The sequence below is a fragment of the Prunus mume genome, linkage group LG4 (assembly GCF_029339155.1).
Source record: "Prunus mume cultivar Tortuosa linkage group LG4, ASM2933915v1, whole genome shotgun sequence".
Taxonomy (NCBI): Eukaryota; Viridiplantae; Streptophyta; class Magnoliopsida; order Rosales; family Rosaceae; genus Prunus; species Prunus mume.
Genome location: NC_142701.1, coordinates 18,674,669 through 18,696,899, shown reverse-complemented (window position 1 = coordinate 18,696,899; position 22,231 = coordinate 18,674,669). Strand labels below are relative to the sequence as shown.

The window sequence follows — 22,231 nt, the reverse complement described above, 5'->3', positions numbered from 1 at the left end:
CAAAGTTTTATAACAAAATGGTGATTTGAAGTAGGCAAGGACGGTGAACTCGCCGTCTAGCACCTAAGTTCAAGTTTCCCTCCCCATAAATTAGATTAATTTAAAATATTTTAGACTATGACTTGTATTTATTTATTAAAAAAAAGAAAGTGATTTGAATTGTTTTATAATTTGAAAACTTAAAACATACACAGGTAAATAAGGTGGATAAAGAGGGCATTATGGAAATTTAAGAGAGATAAAAACAGCGAACAGAAGTGTTGGGCCGTGGGCGTAGAAACCTGTCAATAAAAGAAAGAAAGAGAGGGAGAGAGAGGTGAGGAAGGAACGCAAAGCCAGGGGAATTCGTAATATCCACTCCCTCCCTATCCACCTATATTACTCTCACAATCCCAATTTCTATTTTGCAATCCATTTTTCTCTCTTCATTTTCCCAATAAAAAATCCTCTCTCTCTCTCTCTCTCTCTCCATAACTATCTATCTATCTCTCTGGGTTTTCCCAAGTTAGGGTTTTACGAATCAAATTGATTTTCTTCTCAATGAGTTCTGGCTCCGTCTCCTGCCCTCCTGCTGTTCCCAAAGACTTGGCGAAGAAGAAGAGGGTAAGGCTCTTCCCAATCTCCGCTTTCTCTTATCTCCTTCTGCATGTCTGCATGTGTGCTTGCTCGGAAATGGAGGGAAATTCAAATATCAAGTTTGAATTTTAACGAAGAATGGGTCCATTCGTGAAATTCACTTGAGTGTTCTCTTAGAAAAAATTGTGTTGGAGTTGAATTTTAATTTTTAATATTGCGAGCTCGCTCTTACTTCCAATTTTTTTTCCAGACAAACCGGTTGGCCAAATTGAAGCAGAGTAAGCTCGATGTTCGCCGTGAGCAATGGCTTTCACATGGTATTTCTTCCATCTCTCTCTAAATTTTCTTTTTAGAGAATAAACAACATTCAAGTCTTCTGTTTTTGGTGGAAAACGAGTTAAAGTTTTGATTTTTCACTAGGATTGTCTTTACAATTATATTTTTTTTCTTCATAAAAAAAAGAAAAAAAAAAAGTGGCACTCGTTTTCTTGATGCATAAATTTCTCAATACAGTTTGTATTGGGATGCAGAAATTGGCATCTGTGAAATGCATCGAATTGAATATGAGGCGGTTAAAAACATTTACACACTTTTTTTTTTAATGAAAAAGGAAATAAATTTTTCTTATTTAAAGTTTAACATAAGCTGGTCTCTATGGCAATGCTAAATGTGTTGTTGGTCGTCAATGTACATAGGTAATGCTAAAAACCAGACCAAGAAGCCAAGCTTTTTTATTTATTTCCTGACTTGATTATTCAAATCCGCCCCTTTCATGAATCACAACCAATTTATGAAGTGGCACCTGACACTTTATCTTCTTTTATTGGTCACATAATCAAATACTGGATTTGAAATCAACATAAATTTGATGATCTGATTTCTTCTCCCCACTCTCTCAAAAGGACAAAAAAGGTTCACAAGAATCACTTTTTCTAGAATAGTTTAGAAGTTTTTGAAAGTTTATCACATTTTTCTGATGTAATTTTGATGCTGATAAATTTTTTCTGTAATGCAGTCAAGAATAAAGGGCAGAAGGTGAACTTGGATGGAAGGGGTGGGTCACCTACACCCTCTAGGCAAATAGATAATGTGCAAAATGGATCATTGGACAATTTGGAAACGAGTTCAATAGGAGGAGAGAATGATAATACGAGCATCCATGACAGCGATTTGGAGTCTCTGATGAACAGCCTGAGTGGAAGCAGTTTGGATTGTAATGATTCAATGAAGAATCTTAGTGAGAGCTGCAGTGGTGGTTGCTCTGGAAATGACAGCAAGGAGGATGCTGATGATGGGTGTCTAGATGACTGGGAGGCTGTGGCAGATGCTTTAAATGCAGATGACAATAAGCATAACCCTATTATTGATTTTCCTGCCAAAGCTGAAATCAGAGTTGAACCAACAAGTCCTGAACTATCTAGGGAGAATCCTGGAGATGAATCATCAAAACCAGAGAACAGAAACATGGTTCCTGGGTCACATACGATGTGTTGTGCTTGGAGACCTGATGATGCTTCTCGTCCTCAGAGCTTGCCCAATGTGCCGAAGCAGCATAGTTTCCTGGTGCAATCAGACTGGCATTGCGGCCAAGGAGCCATTGCATGGGCATGGCAAAGCATTGTGCCCCAGCCTTCTTCATGTCCTATATGCTATGAGGATTTAGATGTCACAGACTCGAGCTTTCTTCCGTGTTCATGTGGTTTTCGGCTTTGCCTCTTTTGCCACAAGAGGATTCTAGAGGCAGATGGGCGATGTCCAGGCTGCAGGAAGCAGTATGATCGTGTAAATGGGGTTATAGGCTTTAATGGAGGAGCTACAACTTTTAGAGTAGCTTGATCGTCAGTGTGAGTACCAGATCCTAGAAAGAGAGTTTCTATTTCTTGAAGTTTATGTATATCGGCTTTCTCTAGTTTTCGTGTCGGTCGTGTCTGTTGCACATTTATCATAGTTAACAAAAATGCGAGTATAGTGATAGAGGCGGGAAGCAGCCTGGTGGTAACTGAGCTTGGAACTTGGATGAGTCCAATTCCTGTATGATGTTTAGCATATGTTGGTGTAGGAAACTGATGCAGTTATGTGAATACATGGGATGCTACAAACTTTCAGAATAAGAAATTGAAGTGTATCTGCTTTATTCTTACTTGTGTTGCATTTTCTTGAATCAAACTGCTTTTGTGCAATTTTACCAATTGTTTTTTCATGGTTGTGCCACACTTTCTCCTCTTTTTCAAAATATTTCTTCTGGATCATCTTATGAAGTCAAAAGATTGTGCTTCTGTCGTCATTTGGCTCTTCTGTGGAAGTGAATTTGAGAACCCATGTCTGTTGCTGGTGAACATTTTGTGGGCATGAATTTTGATGCCTTATGGCCAGTCCTTGCCAAGTGGACTAGCAAGCATATTTCAAGTTCTGGGTGGAACAGATATTTCTGCCTGTCTTGATTCGTTTGAATTCTTCCCATCTACTGTGGACCTGCCACATGGGATGTGGAGCCAATGCTTTCTGGTGGCCGAGGTGGTTGCCGCGTTCACCTGCCATGTACATCTGTCCATGTGACCTGTTAAAATCTGAATCCATGCTCTGGTATTCTTATGTTCTTTTTCCCTCTTCTTTTCGGGGTTTCGTTTACTAATAATAGTATACACTATTAGTCATTTTTTATACTCTTTAATCTTTTGAGGTCAGTGAAAATAGGATATTATATTTATAGCATTAGTTTTGTGTGAGAAGTCTCCGGTTCAAAACTTTCTCATTTCCATTCGTCAATTATCTATTAATCCTATACATGGTCAACTTTGTTTTCCGGAAACAACTTATCCTCTTGAGATACATATACCATGTTACATGTAAGTTTCTCTCATATAATCCAAATTAAACGGATATACACACCGAATTACATGTAAGTTTCTCTCTTAGTTTCCTACCAAAAAACCAACAAAGCTAGGTGGCTAGTACAGCCGAGATGGTCTAATAAGATTGTGAAAACCTCTGACCTAGATCCAAGATGTGTGGCAAATAACCAAGTCACAACTTTTAACGGGTGATGTTAGATACTTGCCAGTGTATAAATGTCTCTAACTCTACGTATGCATGATGAGTACGAAAGTGTGTCGTGTCCCATGGAGATTCAAACGTAGAAAATCCCGACTCCGATTCACACACGCACACAAGCATAGACCAAAATCTGAGAGACTCTCTTGTAAAAGGACAGTTAGGAGACCATCATATTCGAGACTTGAGAGAAGTAAATGCAGTAAAATAATAATTTTCTTTGTCTTCTCTTTTGGTCCATAAAAAATGCTTTTTTCTATTTTGTACCACAAGTAAAATAAATATTCTTTTGCTTAAAATAAGTTAACGTTCATTGCATGTGGTCACATGGCAATGACTAATAAGAGGCCTAATAATGATAATGCAAGCTGTTCAAAGCACGTGGTCACATGCCTTCATACAGAGGACGAACCTCCTCGAAGCCTTCCCCAAAATGAGAAAAGTATAGAAAAAGGATATAAATGGTCCATGAATTTGTTATAAGTCTTCATTCAGCTCCTCAAACTCATAAATTAATTAATGTGATGTGATCTGTTATCTTTTGGTCTACACATTAATCCGGCTTATGTTGTCGCATTTTGATAAAATTTTCGTTAAATTTGATCATGTATCATCATAGGACGAACTATGAAAAGTTCTTTATGTTAAAAATAGCGCTCATCTTTGTCATTAAACTCACGTTTTTGTTTAATAAAGTCATCATTCTTTATATTTTGATTCAATTAAAGAGAACAAATAACCTTGTTGAGCAAAATACGTGAGGATTACTTTTTGTCATCACTAAATAGATTGTATTTTGATGAAAATATCATTTTAAAGTTCGTTATGTGCCATCATGTGATCCATTAAATTTTCACACAATGAGATGGACCAAACTTGTGTGTGAACCAAAACAATAAAGACTATATTGTTTGATTTGAAAATTTGAGGACTCCAACTTTGAAAAGTTAAAACCCATTAGTGATAAAAACCGAACAAAGAAATTTCTAAACGACCGTAAGCTCGAAGAAAATTCCTCGACAGCAATATTCATTCAATTGAAACCAAACCGGCGAAGCATCCAAATTTACAGACGCGTTTTCTGTTACGCGCAAGAAATAATAATAAAAGACGTGTTGCGTTTTCAATTTCCCATAATCTTCTTTCCACACTTTTTCTTTGACCATTTCACTACAAATATACACATTTCTCTTCTTTCTTTCCATTTCCGTTTCACGCTCTCAAACAGCTTGCTCTGAAACCTCACAGCGATGCTTTTCCTCAGACCCGTTTCTGTGCTTCTCTTCCTCGTCTCTTTCATTCCCTTTCCCACAAATGCAATCCGATCGTTTCCCGACGCACGCGCACAAATGGGTCTGCGATTCTCAGAGGCGCCTGAATACACAAACGGATTGAGCTGCCCTGTTTTGGGTCTGAATTTGAAGAGCTTGGCATTGGCTTGCGATCCCTCGCTTGTTCACGTCGCGATGACCATTGATTCAGAGTACTTGAGAGGCACCATGGCTGCAGTTCACTCTGTTCTCAAGCACGCTTCTTGCCCAGAAAACACCTTCTTCCACTTCATCGCCTCAGATTCAAGTTTGGTCAATTTACAGGACCTCACTCGCATTGTCCAATCCACCTTCCCTTCCCTGAGTTTCAGAGTTTATGTTTTCAGGGAAAGACTCGTCAACAATCTGATTTCGTCTTCGATTCGAAAAGCTCTCGACAACCCATTGAACTACGCGAGAAGCTACTTAGCTGACTTGCTCGATCCCTGTGTGGAGAGAGTGATTTATCTCGACTCTGATGTCATAGTTGTGGATGATGTACAGAAGCTATGGAAGATTTCTTTATCTGGGTCGAGAGTGATTGGTGCTCCAGAGTATTGCCATGCAAATTTCACCAAGTATTTTTCTGATGGGTTTTGGAAAGACTCTGAGCTCTCTAAAGTTTTTGAAGGGAAAAAGCCTTGTTATTTCAATACAGGTGTTATGGTGATGGATTTGGTGAGGTGGAGAGAGGGTGAGTATACGAAAAAGATTGAGAATTGGATGGAGATTCAGAAGGAGAGGAGGATTTATGAGCTGGGTTCTCTTCCACCATTTTTACTGGTTTTTGGTGGAGATGTTGAGGCCATCCACCATAGATGGAACCAGCATGGGCTTGGGGGTGACAATTTGGTGAACAGTTGCAGGTCTTTGCATCCAGGTCCTGTTAGCTTGTTGCATTGGAGTGGTAGAGGGAAGCCATGGTCGAGGCTGGATTTGGGAATGCCTTGTCCAGTTGATCTTCTGTGGGCGCCTTATGATCTCTACAAACACCATCACCATCATCTTCACGATCAGCATCATCTTCAACATCACCACCACCTCCAAACACAACAATTTTCAACGTTGTAGCACAGGATTATTTTTTTGATTATTTATTTTTTGTTTGATTTCCTTCGATTCTTTGGTACATAGGAGATCATAAATTTTACCGTATGTATATATAGACAGAGATGTAAACAGAGTGAAAACTGCGGGACACATTGTTCCAATTCAAGTTCGACATTTTTCTCAAGTTGGTCTCAGATTTTTGATTATTTGCTATTTTGTTATAGCTTTTCATCCCATCCAGGCTGGGCAGAAATATAAAACTCAGAAACTGCGGTCATTCTCACAACCACTTCCACAATAATTATAAGTGACAGAAATTTCTTTGATACTTCTTCCAATCAATATGTTAACAGATATTTTTATACAGGTGGTGCAGATATACGGACCTTCAAAACAAGGACTTCTAATATACATTTGGACTTGTGGAGACTTGAGAACGATTTCCATATTTTGAAACTTTAATTCAACCCAAATACATACATAACCGTAAACGCTGCAAGCAAAGATTTAAAATTCATAGGCTGCAAAGAACATGATATCCTGCAAGTAATAATGACTAGAAGCAGAATTTGGAGAGCAGTTTCAATTATTCCGAAAGGAGTGTTGGTTGCTATGTATTTCAGCTATACACCCTTGCAGAGGTAAATGGAATTTAAATGTACATTATAGGTTGATTTATAGAACGATGGAAGAGGTCGGAACATGAAGCGATAACTAATTTGGTATTCCGTAAGAAGCTTTCATTTGAAAGAAGAATAATTATATAGATGAACATAAAAAACCAAAAAGGTAGATTTAGAAAGGTTGACATATATGAACATGAAGAATGTACACGCCTCCCACTTTCCTCTCATCACAATAATCCAACAACACAACTCAAATGTAATCTGTTCTCCAAGCCTCTTAAGTGATGTCCTAACAACATGCACCTGCCAGCAGAAAAGGAAACCTTTAGAATGCAATCTCTAATGGAAATTGGATCGATTATTAAGATACTAAGATATGCATATCACCTATGTGAAGAATGACAGTTCCCAGAAGTGAGTTATTGCAATGAAAATTTGGACAATCAAGAAAACAAGCCATTTAACAAGGACAATGATAGACGTCTAACCAGAAAAGCAGCTTCGCTAGGTAATCTCGTGAAGTTCCCACGGTATCACATAGTTCGCCATCAGCATCTAGGTCATTCTCTATATTTGCTGGGACGGAATCTTCCACAAATTCTGAGGAAGTCCCATCTTTAAAGAATCTCTGCAATATATTTTGGACAAGCTGGTGTATAATTTCCTCTACCTCTAATGATGATGGCCGAGATAGTTCAGTCACCTGTTAAAACAAATCATCATAGCATTATAATAAGGCTCCATTCTATACAAATTTTAACTAAGTAGCAGAGCAACAAAATAGTTAACAGGCAGATTTGAGATTATCACCATATTTGAATCTAAGGACCGTAGATAATCCAACAAATCATTCCTATGTCCTCTGTCATATTCTAATTGCACATTTTCTTGCTTTCGAGCTTTCAGTTCCTGAGACAGAGCAACAAAGCATTAACACATTCTGCTTTAAAATATTGTACAATGCTTTAATCATTCCGAAGAAACCTCAAAAAACCAAATACCAGATAGTTCAATGAATTAAGCTTCATAATATTTAACTCAAAAGAAACAAAACTGTGCATCTTATATAAGACCAACACAAAAGAAAAAAGAAGCGCAAAAACCAAACTTTGAAGCTCATAGACCAAGGAAAATGAAGCTTGCTTTCAAAACTAAAAATTGCAAACAAACAAGTTGTCCCAACTAGAATTCAAAAATTTCACTATGATAGGCACAATTGGAAGAAATGCACTAGAAACTGTGGATGTGAAAAACGTAGGAAACTTAGAGAGCAAATGCTCACCTCCTTCACATTGGTCAACTCCGATTGCAACCTCTGGATATAATTCAAAGCCTCCGGAGACAAATCCCCAAAAACTTGAGGAGCTGTTGAATCCAAGAGTTCTCTACTCATCCCAACGCCATTTATACTACGCATTTCCTCACTCTCTGCCATCTCCGATTCCCCACCAATCTTCGACCGATCCGACGGCATAGAATTTTCCGAAGAAATGTCGAAATTTCTCATCAACGATATCCGATACTCGGCATTCCACAGCGTGTACCTAATTGATAATTCCGAACCGCGTTTAATTAATCCAATTATGCGCCGAATTCATTGAAATTTGAAGGAAAAGAAAGATATCGTAGAAATGTGAATTACCCGGTGATTATGGAAGAGGCGAGGAGGCGATCGAGAGGGGCTTTGCAAACCCTAACAGTGACGGAGAACTGATCGGACGGGAGTAACCCCAGCATAGTAGAAATCGTCTGCTTCATGGAGTCCTTGGCTGAATCCGAAACGCCCTTGGAGATAACGGAGGTGTCGAGGGGCTCAATCCGCTTCAGCATGTTGGCGATGACGGAGAAGCCGCGGTCGAACCCGGACTTCCGAGTCGAAACGAACTCGTCCGAGACGCCGCCACCGTCTACGCCCGATATGAGGCATCTGAACGGCGGGAGATGAGCTGGTGGCTAAACGACGCCGTCGGAAGGAGGGGAGCAGAGGGCGGACGAGAAGGTGGCGGGAAATCGGGGGCGGTGGTTGGCAAGGCTTGAGAGAGAGGTCGGTGAGGCGAGATAGAATGAAGGCTCGGGCTGTGGCCGCCATGAATTGCAAGAAATTACGGAGAGTGAGCTTTTTAATTTTTATTACAAGCTCTCCGCCTCTCTGTGTATCTCACAGAGTGATGATTCTGCCTTTGTGGCTGGCTTGTACCTGCTGGAATCTTTATCTTGCCCTTTCATTTTTGTTTGCTTTCGTAAGTTGCGCGTTGGTTAGTGAGATTCCCCTGGTTTTTCAACCGAATTACGGATTCACCACTGCTAGACCAGACGCTTTGTATATACACCGTACACCGTGGAAGCGAGTACAATTTTGTTGTGAGATTTGCGAATCAATTTTCATGTGGATGTGGATTAGTCGGTTCCCAATTCCAAATAGTCATTAGTCGCTAATGACTGTCTGGAATGGAACGTGATTCATATTGTGCATGAATTTAAGAAATTGGAATTAATATAATCAAGTGCGTCCATGGAGTGTCAACTTGCATTGGACCAAGATGAAATAAGGTTGAAGAATGTGGTCACTGCAAGTAATGGTGGTTTGCATAGAAAGAAAGCCCTCGTCATATTAATTTACAGCAGATGAAGTCATTTTGGTTTAGCCATCTAATGAAAGCAAAAGCAAATATGGATTAGATTAGTTCATTTTGGTCGACAATGTATTCACTCTCTTACACCCGACTTTGAACCCACTTCTTGTATATTAGAGTAGTTTAGAATTTTGTTGGTCCGGCTGGTCTACTGAGCACTATTGTGTAATGTGTATGGCTCAGATGCCACCTCACCGCAGCTTTGAGACCACAAATGGAGTGATTTGACCCCAGCAAACGGGCCGTTTTATATACCTTCATTATGCATCTTTTTTTTTCTTGGATTCGTCATCCACAACTGAGGTCTCTCCTTGATAAGCATTTCAGTGCGCCGCTGCATATAGATGTTTGATGACCAACTATATCCTTAATGGGAGAGAAAACTGAGATTTTGAATTCTCCGATTAACAAAAATCTTGCTGTGCAGTTAGGCATAACTTTGAGTAATCCACCAAAGTGAAACCAAGGAGCAGAACTCAAAGATTATTACCCTTTCACCAGACAACAATGGTAAAATCAGATACAAATACACAATGAGAGAATGGAAAACACACAAAGGATTGATCAACTCCAACTGATTACAACATGAAAACTGAATCATTTCATCTCACATTAAGTAAAACAATTCATAAAACACTAACAAATACAGGCAAAGTATTGAAAATAAAACCAAAAGATATCTTCTGTTCTAAGATACTAAGCACTCTAGTTTGACAAACCAAAACACATTTGATCGAAGTAGGGAAGACAAAATCTATGGGTCGACTGTGCTTACTTGTTGCCACTCTCCATCGACAGATTCTTTCCACAATGTTACATTGTTATTTCCATCAGCCACAGCAAGTAAGTTTCCGGTTAGTGACCATGACACCCTCCAAACTGGGGTCTTAAAATCCTTCAAAACATTGCCCTCCCACTGCTCACCTTCCTTGGCCACAGTCCAAATAACTACTGTTCCATCCTGTGAAGCACTTGCAATTGTGGACTTGGGAAGTCCCAAGTTGGGTGCCCAAGCTACATCTCTCACCCAATCACTGTGCATCTGAAGGGCAGGGAAGCAATCCATCTTCCATGTCCCATTGTACAGCTTCCACACCTTCACAGTATTATCACACCCGCCAGAAGCCAGCTTATGAACAGGATCAAGCAGACCGGATCCAACTAGAGCACCGGGAGCCATGGATGGGGCCCATGAAACAGATGTTACACCAATGGGGTGAGCTTGGTCTATCCTAGTGGTGTCCCAACCACCATCCGGCCTGGCAGTGAAAACCGAGATATTCCCATCAGAAGAACCACAAGCTAAGCTAAGGCCAAGTTCATGAGGAGCCCAAGCAATGGAATTTACAGATGACTTGTGATCATTAAACACATGAGCCTGTTGCCACTCATTTGGATTACCCTCCTTCCAAATTATCACCTGGCCATCATAAGAACAGGAAGCAAGGAGTGACCCAAACTTGGGATGTGCCCAAGCTACCTCCCAGACGGGGCCTCTATGAGCTGACAATGTAGCTAGATGCTGTGAACCACTGCCGACACCAATTATCTTAATGGTGGCATCGGACGAAGCTGTTGCTAGACGCTTTCCATAGTAATCCATGGCTACATCGTGGACAATGTCCTGGTGACCAGTTTCAATCTTCTGCGCAGGCATTGTGACTGATTTCTTCTCTTGTGGTAAAAGTCCTCAAATCCCCTTTTCTTCAATTTCTTGGCTGTGTCTCCTTTACGCTTCCTCTGGATTCCAATGGTTTGAATATCAAAATTGATGGGAAATAATCCTCTAACTAATTTCTCACATAATTGCATTACAGATAATACCTATCGGTAACAATTCTACAAACAGCAGTAACTCACAAAATTAAAATAAAACGCAGCAAAAGTATTAATTTCAGAGAAAATTGACTCATAGCACGTTGAAAATCTAACAGTTCGTAGAAACAAAAATTGTGCAGTATAAAACCCACATTTGGTGTTCATATCTTATCACCCCCAAATAATTAACAAGAAGAACACGGAGAATATGCACCCAAAGAACTATATAACGTCATAATTGAACTGGAAACTATTTATTTAAGGTTAATTACCACGAAAAAAGAAAACCTAATAACAATTATTCAAGGAATTGTAATTTTCGAAGGTCCACAAAGAAAGATCTATAAACGAAGAGCGGTAGATCTGAAAATTTAGCGCCACAAACTCTCTCACAGATTTCATATGAGGGCAACGAAATAGAAATAAGAACCGTAACAGATGAACGACATACCTCTGAGAGGAAGATAGAGAACACGTCGTCGTATCTGATCGGAGGTCCAGTTCAGAGAAACGCTTATCGCTCGCTTGTAACTTGTAACTCGTAACTCGTAAGAAGAGAGGGTCCCAAAAATTTCAGGCTTCAGCTCAGCGTCTGTTTCTTAGGGACGTGTTTGGGCACGGGATCTCTGATATATGATGACAAAGCCAATCCAGACGTAGGAAAAGCCCACTCTTCTAATTGGCCCAATTAGATATGGGCCTTGCAGCTCGTTTAGCCCAATTGGCCCCAATTTTCCCTTTTTACTTTTTTCTAATACTTTCTCCGATTAAATATGGCAAAGAGAAACCAAAGTCAATAGTGTGGGAACATCTATAATCCAAACATCAGATGCGTTGCAGTACCAGGTATTGTGGTATAATTGGTCATAATATAAGGGATGTAGGAATTTTTCGCAAAAATCAACCGACTATTTACCGCAATAAAACCGCGATCGTGGTAAACCGAACGCATTTGCGGTATGAAGAACCGAACCGCATTTGACGTTGCAGTTGCAGTATTTGATTTTCAAAACTTGCGGTTACCACAAACCGCAAAGTATAGCCAATCTATGTTGTTTTATTTGATCTTCTTATAATAAAATGTACTAAACTATGTTGTTTTATTTGTAAATAGCATTGTGCTCAAACAACACAACGGTGTTCTTCAAATCCACTCACCACCAACACTTGAATTTGTAACTTTAGTTTGTAACATTGGTGCATTGCATTTTTCTTTTAGTTTGTAACTTTAATTAACTTTGAATTGAATTTTTCTTTTTAGCTGTAACTTTAATTCATTTTGCTTTGCATTTTCCTTTTGATTTGTAACTTTAAAGGATTTGGAATTTGGAATGCTTGGAATTGTAACTTTAATTTTATTTAGGTTGTGAATGCTTGAGAAGTTGAGGTTGTGTATATTAGAAGTTGATATTTATTTATTTAGGTTGTGAATTAATATTTTTTTGAATATTTGAGAACTTGCGATTTTAAACTACTAATTTGAGTAACCGACCGTTTTTTGGTTTGCGATTTCAAAAATCACCATATAAATAATCGGTCGGTTTGCGATTTGGGCAAAATTACCGAACCGCAACCACCCCTAACTGATAGCATGACTCGAATACGGATAGGATTATATACAGTGCAGAAACTTTATCAATTAAACCAATCCTATAATTTTTCATTATACAGTCTACTCATATTATAACACATAAACCGATTATATGATTATATCACCCGATAATCCACCTATCATACTCCAATATGACACGATAATTTTTTCAATTCGTGATTAGTGTTTACAGTGGACTAACTAGAACAACTAGGAAGAAGACTCTTCTTGGCAGGCCCCACCCACCAGAACCACCAACAAGAGTAAAGTCGGTCGTCTCTTCATTTTCTCCTCCTTCCTCTCCGCTTCTTGAGCTTCAGAATTGAATTTGAGATCCCATTCCATCTCCTCGCACCTCCACCAAACACGGACACATAATCTCATCACTTCCCAAAACAAAAGCCATCTTTTTTTTTCTTTTCAAAGAACAAAAATAAAATATCAGACACAGAAAAGACAGTTAACCTAAGCCCAAAAACAACAGCAGCAGCAACGACAATGGCTTTCTCGTCGTACATGGGCAGCACCCGCCGGGGAGGGTGGGCCAACTCCCTCCTCCCCTCCTCTTCCAATCCCAAATCCAAGCTCACCAGAAAGCCCCGCAGGCGATTGCCCCTCCGAGACTTCATCTTCGCCAACTTCTTCACCATCGGCCTCTCGATCTCCCTCTTCTTTTTCTTCGTCGTCATCCTCCGTTACGGCGTTCCCAGTCCCCTCTCCTCCCACTTCAAATCCAAATCCTCCACCCGTTTCCCCAAGCCCCGAAAGTCCGCTTCCCGCAAACCAGTTTCGGCCGGCGATTCGGGCAGCGACGCCGCGGTAGGGGCCACCGTCGACATCACGACCAAGGAGCTGTACGACAAGATTGAGTTCTCGGATGTGGACGGTGGGCCCTGGAAGCAGGGGTGGAGGGTGAGTTACAAAGGGGACGAGTGGGACTCTGAGAAATTGAAGGTGATTGTGGTACCCCATTCGCATAACGATCCTGGCTGGAAGCTCACTGTCGAAGAGTACTATGAGAGGCAGTCCAAGCATATACTGGACACCATTGTCGACACGCTTTCGAAGGTGAACAGCTCTGTTTTTTCTTAATTTCTGATTTTCAATGGGTTTGCTGAGCTTAAATTTTGCTTCTTTTGGTTAGTTTTATCATGGGTTTTTTTGTTTTGTTTTAAATGATTAATGCACTTTGTTCCTGTCCTATTTTACGAGGCCTTTTAATGTGCAAACGAGTTTCCGTTTGCAGTTCTAGTTTCTGATAAACTCTGAGTATTAATTTGATGTCTTATCTTAAATGCTTTTTGCTTGGATGGATTGTTCAACTTATTAGTATTAAAAAGAACCTTATAGAAATGAAGGGAACCCAAGTTACAACAAGTTTTTTTGGTTATTATTAAACAACTTCCTTTTTATGGTTTAGCAGTTATTGAAGCTATTGTTTTTGCATTTCTGTTGAGTTTTTCGTTTTTATTTTAAATTTTTTATGAGTTTGTGTGAGATTCAGTAGAGTGGACTTACTTGGATGTGTAGGATACCCGGCGCAAGTTTATATGGGAAGAGATGTCTTATCTGGAAAGATGGTGGAGGGACTCCTCTGACCTCAAAAGGGAATCATTCACCAATTTGGTGAAGAATGGTCAGCTGGAAATTGTTGGAGGTGGCTGGGTAATGAACGATGAGGTAATATTCATATTCATAGGGTTTCATACAAGATTATTTAATTTCAAAACTTAAACCACCACATGCTTCCCCATTTGGGTATAAGTCTTCTCTTCCATTGTCAGAGTTTACCATATGATTAGACTACTCCTAGTACATGAAGTGATTGTGTAACCAGTGCATTCATACTTTTGAAGCTTAATAGATTGGATCCTCTTCTTCATGCAGGCTAATTCACATTATTATGCCATCATTGAGCAGGTACGTTAAAAGTTTTTATTTTTAATAACAGTTGTTACAATTGTATGCATCTCTTATGCCACTGATTGTTGCTTTTATCTTTGATGTATCAGATGACAGAAGGAAATATGTGGTTGAATGACACCGTGGGGGTTATTCCTAAAAATGCTTGGGCGATTGATCCATTTGGTTACTCACCTACCATGGCATATCTTCTCCGCCGTATGGGTTTTGAAAATATGCTTATTCAGAGGACTCATTATGAGCTGAAGAAGGAACTTGCACTGCATAAAAATTTGGAGTATATATGGCGGCAGAGCTGGGATGTGGATGAAACTACTGATATTTTTGTCCACATGATGCCCTTTTATTCTTATGATATTCCACATACTTGTGGTCCAGAGCCTGCTATTTGTTGTCAGTTCGACTTTGCTCGAATGCGTGGCTTCATGTATGAACTCTGTCCGTGGGGTGAGCATCCAGTAGAGACAAACCAGGAAAATGTTCAGGAGCGGGCATTATTACTACTAGATCAATATAGAAAGAAATCAACACTATACAGGACAAATACACTTCTTATTCCTCTTGGAGATGATTTCCGCTACATAAGCATTGATGAAGCTGAAGCTCAGTTTAGGAATTATCAGATGTTGTTTGATTATATAAATTCTAATCCCGGTTTAAATACAGAGGCCAAGTTTGGAACTCTAGAAGATTACTTCCGGACCCTTCGTGAGGAGGCTGAAAGAATAAATCACTCACTACCTGGTGAGATTGGTTCCGGTCAGGTTGGGGGTTTTCCTTCTTTGTCAGGTGACTTCTTTACTTATGCTGATAGGCAACAGGACTACTGGAGTGGCTATTATGTTTCGAGGCCTTTTTTCAAGGCTGTTGATCGAGTACTAGAGCAAACACTTCGTACCACAGATATGATGATGGCTTTCCTGCTTGGATACTGTCAGAGAGCACAATGTGAAAAATTGCCCATGGGGTTCTCCTACAAGTTGGCCGCTGCTAGGAGGAACTTAGCTCTTTTTCAGCATCATGATGGTGTAACTGGTACTGCTAAAGATCATGTGGTCCTGGACTATGGGACTCGGATGCACACTTCTTTGCAGGACTTGCAGATTTTCATGTCTAAAGCTATTGAAGTACTGCTTGGAATACGCCATGAGAAAAATGACAATAACCCTTCTCCGTTTGAGCCAGAACAGGTGAGATCTAAATATGATGTTCAGCCAGTTCATAGAGCAATCATGGCTCGTGAGGGAACTAAACAGTCAGTGGTGTTTTTCAATCCTCTGGGGCAGACAAGAGAAGAGGTTGTGATGCTTATTGTTAACCGTCCAGATGTAACTGTTCTTGACTCAAACTGGACATGTGTTCAAAGCCAAATATCCCCTGAATTGCAGCATGATAAAAGCAAAATTTTCACTGGAAGGCATCGTGTGTACTGGAAGGCTTCTGTTCCTGCTCTGGGCTTGCAAACATATTACATTGCTAATGGGTTTGTTGGATGTGAAAAGGCCAAACCAGCAAAACTAAGATTCTTCTCAAAGTCTATGTCCATATCTTGCCCCACTCCATATGCTTGCTCAAAAGCAGAAGTTGATGTGGCTGAAATCCAGAACAGGCATCAAATACTCACCTTTGATGTCAATCATGGTTTATTGCAGAAAATAAGCTATAAAAATGGTTCCCAAAATGTTGTGGGTGAAGAAATAGCTATGTACTCTAGCTGGGGAAGTGGAGCCTACTTATTTAAACCCAATGGTGATGCCCAGCCTATCATTGAAGCAGGGGGGCAGATGGTGATCTCTGAGGGTCCTTTGGTGCAAGAAGTATATTCTTATCCAAAGACAGCATGGGAGAAGAGCCCCATTTCTCATAGCACCCGTATCTACAATGGAGAGAATACTGTACAGGAGTTTCTTATTGAGAAGGAGTATCATGTTGAGCTTCTCAGCCAGGACTTCAATGACATGGAGTTGATAGTTAGATACAAAACAGATATTGATAACAAAAGAATATTTTTTTCTGATTTAAATGGCTTTCAGATGAGCCGGAGAGAAACCTATGATAAAATCCCAACTCAGGGCAATTATTACCCTATGCCTTCTCTTGCGTTCATGCAAGGATCCAATGGTCAGAGGTTTTCAGTTCATTCTAGGCAGTCATTGGGTGTGGCCAGCCTTAAAAATGGATGGTTGGAGATTATGCTGGACCGTCGTTTGGTAAAAGATGATGGACGAGGTCTTGGACAAGGAGTGATGGATAATCGTGCAATGAATGTAGTCTTCCACATTGTTGTGGAGTCTAACATTTCAGCCACATTAAACCCAGTTTCCAACCCATTGCCCTTAAGCCCCTCTCTTCTTTCTCATCGTGTCAATGCTCACCTGAACTATCCATTACATGCATTCATTGCCAAGAAGCCAGAGGAGTTATCAGTGCAGCCACCCCCAAGATATTTCTCCCCTTTAGCTGCTCCCTTACCTTGTGATCTGCATATTGTAAGTTTTAAGGTTCCCCAACCTTTAAAATACTCACAGCAGCCAATCGGAGATTCTAGGTTTGTCCTAATTTTACAGAGACAGAATTGGGACTCTTCATATTGTCGGAGGGGAAGATCAGGGTGCACAAGATTTGCTGATGAGACGGTGAATCTGTTTTACATGTTTAAGGAGCTTTCAGTATTGAATGCAAGAGGCACTTCCTTAAATCTTTTGCACGAAGACACAGATGTGCTTGGGTATACTGAGCAGTTTGGAGATGTTGCTCAAGATGGACGCATTCTGATCTCTCCAATGGAAGTACAGGCTTACAAGTTAGAATTGCGGCCTCACAAATGAATGTACTAGCAACTGATTTCGTTACTGTATTCTCATGATTGCTGCTTCAATGGCGTTCATAGCTAAGAGAAATGGTGTGTCCTCATCTCTCCCATGGAAATACAGGCTTACGAGTTGGAATTACGGCCACACCAGCGGATGTACATTTCATCACCGTATTCTCATGGATGCTGCAGCGATGGGTTTTAGTAGCAAATAATTGAGTGATTTTTCATATCCCGCTATCAGCATGATCAACCTGGGAGCACATATTTGCTACTATTTCAATACATCTTGCCATGTCAGGGCAAAGACAAGTTAATCTAGTAGTGATGCAGTCAGAGCAACCATCCATGGTTGCCCTTGTGAGCAAGTCGATTTGGAAGACATGCCCTCGGGATTCTTTTTGTTGTAAAACTGCTGCAAACAATTATGTGAGATAATTTTGATATTTGGGTTGGGATTACTTGTATGGGATGAGGGACTAGCATTTGTGTTTACCTCTTCAAAAACGGTAGCGAGGCCAATAGTAATGCTTTGGCTTTTGTTTCATATATGATTTTGTCTGAGGTTCTAGAGTCGTGCTTTATTAATGAAGTCTGAAGATTGACAGTTGAAAATTGGGCATATCCTACAGCATGAATTTTCACAACACACCTTACTGAAGCTTTTTGGTTTTTTAATTTAGTTTTAACAGTAAGATGGGAAGTATGCAACTAAAATTTTGTTTTCTAATGTTGGCCTTGAAATAGATATTATTAATGTTTATCACTGAATTCGAATACAAATTGCAAGAAAATATTCAGAAACATTTCCTTCAACAGAATAGTAACTTTTAGCTATCTGATACAAATGCATATGAACACGGAACCATGACAAAAATTTTCTTTTCTGTTGCTGTCTGAATAAAAATGTTGCCTAGCTGTTCTTGTAGCTCAATCATACAATATGGTTAACCAAAATAATTTAAGCAAAAAACTCTGGCATGCACACAAGCAGCAAACAAAACCAGGAAGCTTTTGCAATCCATCTCTTCAGTATTACAAAATGATTTCCTCCTGTACGCTAACATTAAGAATCTTATTTGGGAGAACAATGCTGTTAATCACCACAACTTCGTCTTCGACAGTCACCTCTTCTCCTGCCAAAAGAACAACAGAGAGCTCAAATTGGTCAATTGCTTTAAAATTTCTTTGCGCATTGACAGCATCAAATCATAGAAGAAAGACATGAGAAACCAAGCATGCATACCAAGGATTGTGATTCCAAGTTTTGCATTGTAGTCTCCGTCAGCCTAAACCAATCAAATAAATTTTAGTTAGCTACAAGTCCAGAGAAACTTTTGAATCAGTCTTCAGATCATGTTGGAAATAAAACTTTATTTCCAGGTCAAGAATGGAGTTCTGTTTACTGACATTTCTCTTTGATTTTTAATTATTTTTAATCTTTCACTTCAAAATAGTTTTTGTATTTCGAGAATTTTCCTTATCCCCAGCTGAGATTGATCTCTCTCAAATTGACGTGATCTAACAGACTTTATTATGACATGATGCAACTACATCATTAGACATGCCTGGACACGCGACCATTTGCCAATAGACGACTTCCATCCAACAATAGCATGTATAACAACTGCATTTTCCTGTCATGAAAAAGAACATTTAAGTTTGGAATAAACACTCCCATGACATTGTAGTTCTAGTTTATCCATGGATACCAACTTCAATACCTTGATTTCCACATCATCCAAGACAATGCAACTTATAAGCCTTACCCCTGCACCTACACGAACATTTGCTGAGAGAGAGACGTTGGGACCAATCTGTGCACAAAAGTAACTCACACTTTAGAAGGGATTATGCTGCATCCACTATATTCACCGTCCTACAATATTCATCTACAATATATACATGCAACTGCAAACAAGGACAGAACAAATGGTAAAAGATGATATGGAAGTGGAACTACCTTAGCAGTTGGATGCACTTTTGCTGAAGGATGAACATAAACATTACCAACAACTGTGGCATTCTTTGTACCATCTCCACTAGCTAAAAGATGTGCAGAGTTAATTCGGAATTGAGAAAGATACAAACCCGAACACTTCAAAGACATTCTGTAATGTTACACAAAGATTAGTATAAGGCAAATGATATTAAGATAGGTTAAGGAAAAAGGAAAAATTAAATGACGCTATTAGGAAAAATTACTCTACCCTGGAGTTTTTATTTGTTCCCAGAAATCCATGGTCTCATATGTATAGAGTTGCTTCTTTCCAGCAAGAGGTGACAAAATATCTTGATCCAATCTGACAAAATCTGTAGGAAGAGTCCTGTTGAAAAGAGTGTCTATCAACATGAAAACTGACACCAACAGAGGCTTAAAATGATGTAATAATACATTGAATTTTGAGCAATAACAACTCTATTTCTAAACACACGTATTGCCTTCATGCCCCAATAGATGAAATTCCAGGGGATTGATTGCAAACAAAAGTTCCTTCTTCTAGTATTAACACAAAAAATATCATAACTTATAAACAGGTAATCACAACAGAAACGATCTGGAAAGCATGTTGCAATTTATATGCACCAAAAAACATGTTGCAACTTCTGACACAATTAGTAATCATTTTTTGTGCAAAATGGAAATTTAAAGGAGAAATAGCTATCAGTTCATTATTCAAAGTACACAACCAGGAGAAAGAGGCCAACCTTGTTGCAGACTGGAGGGCTTCAAAGCTGGAGATACGACGTAAATTAGCTGCAATTAACAAAATACAAGTCACACTACCAGAAATTGGAGAAATTTTCTTGCATATTGAAGAATGAATTAAATAATCAGATATGGAGGAAAGTCAATCAAAGCGGCGTGCACCATTTCCAATTCATTAGATAACGTGGATATTACATATCATGCAGATGATCCAAGGTGCAAACGAACATACAACGAATAATGCCATAAAAAAAAAAAAGGAAAAAAAGAGCAACCTCTGCCCTCTCGGTGAGTGGAGACATCTTGAATGGCAGTAAAAATATCTGGGGTAAATACATAAACACCACAGTTTATCAAATCACTCACCTGCATTTTGGAAAACAGATAACCTTTACAAAGTGTGGCTGGAAACAAGAAAATATAAACGAACAATTGGGGTCACCAACACCAATTATATGAACAATATCTGGAAATTAACTACACCATGTACGTACAAAAGTCTCTGGTTTCTCGGTGTAATGCAAAAGTTCTTTGGTGGTTGGATCAGCAACCAACTCCCCAAACTGGTTGGCAGATTCAGCAGAAACCTACAGATAAACCCAAAAAAAAGGAAAATGAAAAAATACCAACAATGGATAATGAATAACGAGGAGGAAAGAGCTTCAGAAATATGGACCAGAGTTGCAACATTTATTCAACCATTCAAGTAGTTTGTCAACATACAAACCTTGATTACTAACATTGTACCCATCCCACCATATCCTTTATGAGCCTCTGCAAGAATAAACAAAAACAGAATGCAATAGAAGCAATTACTTTTCGCAAGTCTTATCCATAATTTAAACCAATAAAATCCTAGTTCACATACAGAATAAGGAATACAAAGCTCACCAAGCATGTCTGGTAGTGGAAAACTGCAGCAAACATCACAATTCAGCAAAAAGATATACGACTGCCCAACAAATACAAACACAACATTATATTAAGTAAAATCTTATTAATACATAAAAATGGAAACGAAGAAGAGTTAAGCAGAGAATTCGAACCGGGCTGTCTTCCATGATAATATCTCTGTAGTAATAAAGGCCACCGGCAGAGCCATGCGGCTTGTCCTCTCTCAAGTACCTAACTGGTACTTTGAGCTCATTGGAAATGGAAGACACATACAGTGCGAATTCCCGCTCTTCATAGAATCCAACTAAAAAGATTTGAGCCAAATTGGGTATCTGTAAAATAACAGTAAGCATTCAGAATTTTCTGTTAAATTTGAAATCCATAATCTTTGATGGGATTTTGGTTGAAGATTAAGAAAGCCAAAAGCCAACCCTTTTACAAGCTGAAATGGGATGGTGCACCATAGCTTGCCCAGCCAATGGGAACAGCGGTTTCGGAGTGTTGAATGAAAGAGGCCGAAATCTAGTGCCTGCCCAGATGAACAAAGAGAACAAAAATCAGCAAAATTGAAGACTTTATTTATTTCATAAAAAAAAGCATGAATTACATGAACAATACCTTTGGTTGGCCCGCCCACCATGATTACAGCGACTACCTTCTCCTCCATGGCGGAAACAGAAACGAAAACCCTAGATCTCGAGCTGGCGAGGAGATCTCAGCTGCTCAAAGTGTTCATAGGTTAAACTGATGTCCAGACAAGTTGAAAGCTTGAAGCTTTGAAGGAAGAGTTCGTTACTGACTCACTGTCCAAACTCGTACGTTTTAAAAGCACTTCACGACTTCTTGCTTCTGTGGTGAGACTTGCAAACTAATCAATAATTTTCCAAAGCGGATCTCAATAGAGAATATTATTTGTAAGTTGTAACCAAACTCCTACACGACGTCGTCAGGCGCAAGGTACGTTTATAAGCACGTGACGTGAGGCATTTAAGAGTTTAGCTTTTTATACATACATTCATTTTAATGTGACATTTTATATAAAAATTCTTAGAGAGTCTAATTTTGAAAGAAAATTTCATAATTAGTCACTTATTATTTTCTAATTGGTTCTTGGTGTGTTATAATTTCCTAAGAATCGCTTAAAAATGACAACTGGTTAGTTGAGGGTTTTACTCTCCCAATAGGTATTTGTATAAAATGTTACATTAGAATATGCCAATTTATGTAAAGCCCTTAA

General features: G+C 39.3%; 6 protein-coding genes across 6 annotated transcripts; 3 read left to right on the top strand and 3 right to left on the bottom strand.

Moving 5' to 3' along the window:
• The first annotated feature begins 312 nt into the window (after positions 1-312).
• Positions 313-2,716, top strand: LOC103329936 (uncharacterized). The gene is made up of 3 exons (XM_008232466.3): positions 313-603; positions 827-893; positions 1,592-2,716. Exons 1-3 carry the CDS (start codon positions 541-543, stop codon positions 2,410-2,412), a joined length of 951 nt encoding a protein of 316 aa, XP_008230688.2. The 5' UTR covers positions 313-540; the 3' UTR covers positions 2,413-2,716.
• Positions 2,717-4,786: 2,070 nt separating this feature from the next.
• Positions 4,787-6,171, top strand: GATL10 (galacturonosyltransferase-like 10). Its single transcript, XM_008232465.2, has one exon. The coding sequence runs from the start codon at positions 4,878-4,880 to the stop codon at positions 6,006-6,008; it is 1,131 nt and encodes a 376-aa protein (XP_008230687.2). The 5' UTR covers positions 4,787-4,877; the 3' UTR covers positions 6,009-6,171.
• Positions 6,172-6,690: 519 nt separating this feature from the next.
• On the bottom strand, positions 6,691-8,819 carry LOC103329934 (seed maturation-like protein). Its single transcript, XM_089049601.1, is given in 6 exon segments — positions 6,691-6,916; positions 7,102-7,316; positions 7,424-7,522; positions 7,896-8,157; positions 8,256-8,537; positions 8,539-8,819. Coding segments are annotated over 6 exon segments (1,098 nt in total). The 5' UTR covers positions 8,703-8,819; the 3' UTR covers positions 6,691-6,840.
• Positions 8,820-9,824: 1,005 nt separating this feature from the next.
• LOC103329932 (protein transport protein SEC13 homolog B) lies at positions 9,825-11,671 on the bottom strand. Its single transcript, XM_008232461.2, has 2 exons — positions 11,516-11,671; positions 9,825-10,986 (listed from the first exon to the last, which is right to left on the bottom strand). The coding sequence occupies exon 2, from the start codon at positions 10,901-10,903 to the stop codon at positions 10,001-10,003; it is 903 nt and encodes a 300-aa protein (XP_008230683.1). The 5' UTR covers positions 10,904-10,986; positions 11,516-11,671; the 3' UTR covers positions 9,825-10,000.
• Positions 11,672-12,949: 1,278 nt separating this feature from the next.
• Positions 12,950-18,005, top strand: GMII (golgi alpha-mannosidase II). Its single transcript, XM_008232460.3, has 4 exons — positions 12,950-13,723; positions 14,186-14,335; positions 14,543-14,575; positions 14,668-18,005. The coding sequence occupies exons 1-4, from the start codon at positions 13,154-13,156 to the stop codon at positions 17,404-17,406; spliced, it is 3,492 nt and encodes a 1,163-aa protein (XP_008230682.2). The 5' UTR covers positions 12,950-13,153; the 3' UTR covers positions 17,407-18,005.
• A 142-nt stretch (positions 18,006-18,147) lies between these two features.
• On the bottom strand, positions 18,148-21,882 carry LOC103329929 (uncharacterized). Its single transcript, XM_008232459.2, has 14 exons — positions 21,613-21,882; positions 21,426-21,523; positions 21,147-21,326; positions 20,992-21,052; positions 20,828-20,874; positions 20,595-20,687; positions 20,376-20,466; positions 20,100-20,148; positions 19,601-19,717; positions 19,354-19,501; positions 19,115-19,207; positions 18,959-19,027; positions 18,637-18,679; positions 18,148-18,526 (listed from the first exon to the last, which is right to left on the bottom strand). The coding sequence occupies exons 1-14, from the start codon at positions 21,659-21,661 to the stop codon at positions 18,426-18,428; spliced, it is 1,239 nt and encodes a 412-aa protein (XP_008230681.2). The 5' UTR covers positions 21,662-21,882; the 3' UTR covers positions 18,148-18,425.
• Positions 21,883-22,231: the final 349 nt, after the last annotated feature.

Coding starts and splice junctions, on each gene's coding strand:
- LOC103329936 (XM_008232466.3), top strand. CDS start 541: ATGAGTTCTGGCTCCGTCTCCTGCCCTCCTGCTGTTCCCAAAGACTTG. Junction 604..826: donor ACTTGGCGAAGAAGAAGAGG/GTAAGGCTCTTC, acceptor TTTTTTTTCCAG/ACAAACCGGTTGGCCAAATT. Junction 894..1,591: donor TGAGCAATGGCTTTCACATG/GTATTTCTTCCA, acceptor TCTGTAATGCAG/TCAAGAATAAAGGGCAGAAG.
- GATL10 (XM_008232465.2), top strand. CDS start 4,878: ATGCTTTTCCTCAGACCCGTTTCTGTGCTTCTCTTCCTCGTCTCTTTC.
- LOC103329932 (XM_008232461.2), bottom strand. CDS start 10,903: ATGCCTGCGCAGAAGATTGAAACTGGTCACCAGGACATTGTCCACGAT.
- GMII (XM_008232460.3), top strand. CDS start 13,154: ATGGCTTTCTCGTCGTACATGGGCAGCACCCGCCGGGGAGGGTGGGCC. Junction 13,724..14,185: donor TTGTCGACACGCTTTCGAAG/GTGAACAGCTCT, acceptor TTGGATGTGTAG/GATACCCGGCGCAAGTTTAT. Junction 14,576..14,667: donor ATTATGCCATCATTGAGCAG/GTACGTTAAAAG, acceptor TTGATGTATCAG/ATGACAGAAGGAAATATGTG.
- LOC103329929 (XM_008232459.2), bottom strand. CDS start 21,661: ATGGAGGAGAAGGTAGTCGCTGTAATCATGGTGGGCGGGCCAACCAAA. Junction 20,688..20,827: donor GTACAATGTTAGTAATCAAG/GTTTGTATGTTG, acceptor GTTTATCTGTAG/GTTTCTGCTGAATCTGCCAA. Junction 20,467..20,594: donor CCGAGAAACCAGAGACTTTT/GTACGTACATGG, acceptor TCCAAAATGCAG/GTGAGTGATTTGATAAACTG.